Source organism: Rutilus rutilus (assembly GCF_951802725.1).
Source record: "Rutilus rutilus genome assembly, chromosome: 25".
NCBI classification, from domain to species: Eukaryota; Metazoa; Chordata; class Actinopteri; order Cypriniformes; family Leuciscidae; genus Rutilus; species Rutilus rutilus.
Genome location: NC_140229.1, coordinates 15,051,457 through 15,057,144, shown reverse-complemented (window position 1 = coordinate 15,057,144; position 5,688 = coordinate 15,051,457). Strand labels below are relative to the sequence as shown.

Below are 5,688 nucleotides of genomic sequence, written 5' to 3'. Positions count from 1 at the left end.
ATGTTAGTTGATCTTATTCTGCAACCCAAAAAAGAAGTCTCTCTTGTTTATCGTCCTCCTCACGTGTCAGGCACGCGCAGCTTAAAGAACTCGTTTTCCGCGTGCCCGCATGGAAAGGTCTCATGTGAGAGAGATAGCACGCGGATGACATTGTAGGGAAATCTCTGTAGGCAAACCACGGGTTAGTGTACTTCCAGCACTATAGGCTACTATTGAGAGATGAGATGATAAACTTGCCATACATAGTCATAAACTCCTCATTGTTGCCCTGGAAGTCACCTGACATACAATTTCATGAAGTGAAACATGCTGAGTTCATTTTCCTTGTTAGTGACTAATAGTTTTCTCTGAACGCACGCACGTTGCATGTTGTCAAGTTAGATGACCATAACAATTTCATCAAATTTAAGTCAATGATAGCAGTAACAGCAGCACATCTGAAGTTTTCAAGTGCACATGATTTCATAAACACAACTTGATTGATGATTTACATTATAATCCATTATTCATAATTCATTGTTGTTGTTGCTGTACAACACCTGTGTAATATCTCAAAAGCCCATATGGATTATCAAAACCAATACAGCATCTCGTGTTTCGTGGTTCATAGTGTGAAGCAGACTGCTGTCAGACTCATGGAGATCAACATGCACCTCCTGATTCTAATTTAGAATAAATAACAGAACTAACTGAGGGAAACAGCTGTCCTAGGGAATGTTGTGTAATGCTGGCAGCCCAGAAGAGTGGCTGCATTCAGAGTCAGACAAGAGAAAGGCACACAGATGGAATGTGCCATTAGCTGGAAAAAAAATCCGCAGTAATGAGCATAGTCGACTGAATAAGAAGAACAAGAAAGTTTGCTGTGAATAGTGCTCAGAACGATGCACGTTGCTGGAAATTACTCAATGAATTGTATAGACTCATGTGTTTTTGTCCTGTAGATTCATTATAATAAATGTAATCATGCCAAATTTATCTTGGCACAGGCCTTTTCTTAGAATTTGAGAGTGTCTGGCATGAGCTGCTAAAATATCTTACTGTGTCTGTCTATGCAATTTATTTATACAATATACACTAGTGTAGTGTTCAAACGTCACTAAGATTTTTCTGAAGAAATAAATAGATTCATTCAGCAAGGATGCATTAAATCGATCAAAAGTGACAGTAAAGACATTTGTAATATTACAAAACATTTATTCTATTTCAAATAAATCACCTACAAAAACACAGTGTACCAAACTGTACACTTTCAAAGAGCTCAGATAAAAAACAAATAAAGAAAGAGATAAAAAAGAGAGATAAAACAAGAGGAGAAACAAATAATAACATTTTCTACTCAATAAAGTATCCTGAAAAAGCTGTATCTAGGTCTCCAAAAAAAAAAAAAAATTTTTTATTAACATTGATAATAATAAACAATATTTCTTGAGCATCAAAACAGAATGATTTCTGAAGGATCATGTGACACCAAAGACTGGAGTAATGATGCTGAAAATTCAGCTTTGCATCACAGGAATAAATTACAAGTAGAAATTTATAAAAATATCAAAGTTGTTTTGAATTGTAAATAATTCTTTCACAAAATTACTGTTTTTGCTGTATTTTTTATCAAATAAATGCAGCCTTGCTTGGTGAGACTTCTTTCGAAAACAAAACAAAACAATCTTACCAACCCAAAACTTTTGAACAGGAATATATATATATCTGTGCTGCATCTGGCTTGTTGTGTTGTGCTTTTTCCAATTGTTTTGTACCTTTTTTCCTCCCTCTCCATCTGCACTGGAAGGTCAGGAGAGGTTCGGGAACATGACGCGGGTTTATTACCGGGAGGCCGTGGGGGCATTCATTGTTTTTGATGTTACCAGACCCAGCACGTTTGAGGCAGTCTCCAAATGGAAGGAGGATCTGGACTCAAAATTAATACTTTCAAATGGCCAGAGTGTCGCCACAGTGCTCCTGGCCAATAAGTGCGACCAAAATAGAGACTTTCTGACTAACAACGGCCTGAAGATGGACCAGTACTGCAAGGAGAATGGATTTGTGGGCTGGTTTGAGACGTCTGCTAAGGTAAAATATAACATTTGCTATGATTTTAGATGGAGCAACAGTAATGACAGAGAATGTTTGTGTTCAAACTTGCTAAGAATATACAGAACCATGGTATAGTGAGGGTTTTAGATGCTAATACCATACCATACCCTAATTTTATATATGCCACTGTACTATATTCACTAAGTGTATTCATGTATGGAATTTAAACTAATAAAAGAGACGTTTTTGGACATGGTATCAGGGTAATACAGTGTTTTGCATGGTATTCTTTGGAGTACCTTGTAAATACTCTGGTTTATGAATATAGTAATTATCTCTACAATGTTAAATATCAAATACCATGGTTTTACCATCTGTTACCACCACCAGGGCACCGCCACAGTACTAGTTTGGAAAGTCATTGGTTAATTTTTATTTCACTGATTCAACATTAGTCTTAGAATTCATATTTGTCCTTTTGGTGTGAATAGTGCATCACGCAAAAGCACATTTTTGTATTTGCAGGTGTATTTGTCACCAACAATAAATTGAATCCAATTGTGAAAGTGTGTGGAGGATTACCAACAAAGAGAGTTTGCCATGTGATGGCTGCCCGAATATTTAGTCCTAACCCTACCCATAAGTTAGGGAAATGATTGGTAAATAACACTGATGTAGAAGCACCTAAACCTAGTTGTAATCTTGACAAACTGTAAACTTGTCCCTCAAATCTGATTGGTTGATTGAACGTTGCACTTGGTGAAATCACGTTCAGGATTAGCCTTTATGTTGGCTACAATAAAATAGCTTTTCTCGCCTGCTGACCGCATACTAACAAATATCTTTTGATGGAACTTGTATTGTCAGAACCTTTAGAGCTTGATTAAAGCTTCTGATTGAAGCTTATTAATATTTGCACGCTAATTACAGCTGCCACTCACATGCAGAGCAGTTGCCGAGGGAAACGGGAGAATGGACTTTTGGTACATGTAGGCCATCTCATTAAATCCCATTGAGATGTGTCAAAGGCATATATTTATTTATTTATTTCAGAACCTCTATTCATTCATTCTTAATGAAGAGTCCAGTCAGTCTTAAATTAATCTCCAGCTATGAGCATTTTCATGGGTTTTAATAATTCATTACTGTTCCCAGGTCAAGTTCAATGGGAGATGAGATCAAACACAGTCTCCTTCCCGAATGATCAAACTGAACATTTTGAAACCTGGTAATCAAAAAAAAGTTTCATGTATGTTCTTTCTCTCTCTCCAAATTTAAGGAAAACCTCAACATAAACGAAGCTGCCAACTTCCTAGTGAAACACATCATTGCCAGTGAGAACGATATCCTGAAATCAGTAGTTCCAGATACCATCTCTCCTCAGCTCAACTCTGGTAAAGAAATGACCTGTTCTGCATGTTTCAAACCTTGAGAGGAGGTGGCAACAATGTATGGCAGCAGCATTGGTGGTCCTTGGACTGAAGAGGATGTAGATCTTCACATCAGAATCCCTCTGATTCCAGCACTATTGTCGACCATCGAAAAGTCGCAACCAGCAGAAAGATCTGTCCGTTAGATACACCTGTCTACAGCATTAAATTACAGACACTTTGAGCTTGCACACAGAGTAAATGTATTCATGTTTGAAGCTGCACCTTATGTTTTTGTGAGTGAATTAGGCGAGTTTTTTTGTGTTGTTGTATATCAAAAACCTGGGGAGTTCTGGACTAGCATGCTTGACTGCACAAGGTGAGAGATGAGAACTTCTCTCTGTCAGACACAGACATATGGCTGATTATGCCTTTAGAAGTCTAGAGTCTTCAGTATGTAATATAGTTGTGTGTGGTTCTGGTGGACTGGGGTTGTCAAATTAAAATGTACAACATCAAGATATTTTCAGAACTGGTTTGCATCTGCATTTCAGCTATATTTCTGACTAAACTCAAAAACATTTTTAAAGACCCCATAAAGTTGCACTAAGAGCAGTTTTATTCTCTCTTTAAGTTTAAGCAGGACATACCACAGGGCTTGTTCTTTTTCTTTCTTTCACTTTTTTGTTTAAATAAACAGGTATGCTTTAGTTATGTCACAAGGTGGTACAGGTGGTATTTGTGGGAGGGATATTCTCACTCTAGAAAGCATTTGATTGGACAAATATATGTGTAGTGCAGGATGAGTCATCAATATTTTGCTTTGGATTTCTCATCAGCGACAACTGCTCATTTCAAAAGCAAAAAGTAATTTTTGTTAAAGTTGGGCCAGACTTTTTCAATTATTTAGCCTGCTTTAACTCCACCCCTTTCTTACAATTGATTGCACAAGCATTAAGATCCGCCTCCATCCAATCAACAACCAATGGACCAAATCCCCACCCAACTTTCTTTTTCTTTTTCGATATTCCGTTACACTTGGATAATATACGTCACAATACAGAAAAAAAGATCTGTCGCTTCTTCTGTTTTATTTCAACTTTAATGTTTAGGAGTTCACCTCAAAGCTGAAAAAATTGACTTAAAGCTTATGGTTTTGATTTATGTGGGGTGTTTAGACCAGTTCACTATGAAATATATTCTGTAGTATGCTTATTTTACCATCCTTTATATTTATTGACACTGTTAATGGACTGGCATGCTAAGATAAACACTATTTTATGGGATTTCTATCATTATTATCATGGGATCTGAACTTGCATTCTGAGGCTTGCATGTCTAGTGTGTTAATAATCAGGCTAAATGTCTATTAAATGTTTGCAGAGAGTAGATATTTCAAACTGTATCTCTAAAAAGAGAGCTGCCAACCTCTTCCCTCATCCACTCCATCTCCTAACACCCTGGCTCTTCTTATCTACTGCCATCCTTCCATTTCATCCCCCCTTCACTCCCATTCCACTCTCTGCATCTCTCAGTGATTCAGTGTATGACTCATTGACATTATATAAATCTCCCATGATTCCCTACATCACCATGTGCTTTATTTAAATCCTTTAATGTGTATATTGATCCACAGCCTTATCCATCTGCACCTGCTGCAAACAGAGTTTTTTATTCTCAGATAGTATTTGTCTATGTGGGAGGTGTTGTATATTAGGGATTGTATTGTATTGTATCATTAAATAAGTGTTCATGAGCCATTTTGTCGAGACGTTGTCAGTTGTTTCAAAGTATGAAGAAATGCTATGCTATGTCACATATTCACTTGAAAAAATGTGTGGTATACTGTCTACATTTAAAGCTGTAGAGTGAAATAAATCTCTTGTTTTGTTGACTGGATTTTCATTCTTACAGGATTAGCATTATTAACATAAAAGTTATTATCACCAATTATATTTAAGTGCATGTATAACAACATAAACGTGATCTCTCAGGTGGAATAACAGGCTGTGGGAAGGCTAGACAAATTACAGCCTTGTAGTTATTTTCCCACCTATACTCAACTCTTGTGTTATCACCATGACAACTGCATGGCGCTTTTTTTGCGTCCAAGCCTCTGCAGGCTATACTTTTGTGCTTTGATTCTTCATAAAGCTTGAGAAGGTGATTCATACCAGGTTCCTGGAAATCCTTACAAAAACCCAAAATTCAGAGAATTCACTCAGAACACAGATTCAATCCATAATGTGCCTAGCACTCACTTTTTCTATTGTTCAAAAAGTTGTTT

At 36.9% G+C, this 5,688-nt stretch overlaps 1 protein-coding gene across 1 annotated transcript in view; it reads left to right on the top strand.

Annotated features, from left to right (window-relative positions):
- The window catches only part of LOC311285653 (ras-related protein Rab-38-like), a 42,496-nt gene extending 37,199 nt beyond the window's left edge, over positions 1-5,297 (top strand). The window contains exons 2-3 of the mRNA XM_084401409.1: positions 1,787-2,067; positions 3,311-5,297. Coding sequence (XP_084257535.1) covers positions 1,787-2,067; positions 3,311-3,463 — 434 coding nt within the window. The 3' untranslated portion in view covers positions 3,464-5,297. The remainder of the gene's footprint in view (positions 1-1,786; positions 2,068-3,310) is intronic.
- Positions 5,298-5,688: the final 391 nt, after the last annotated feature.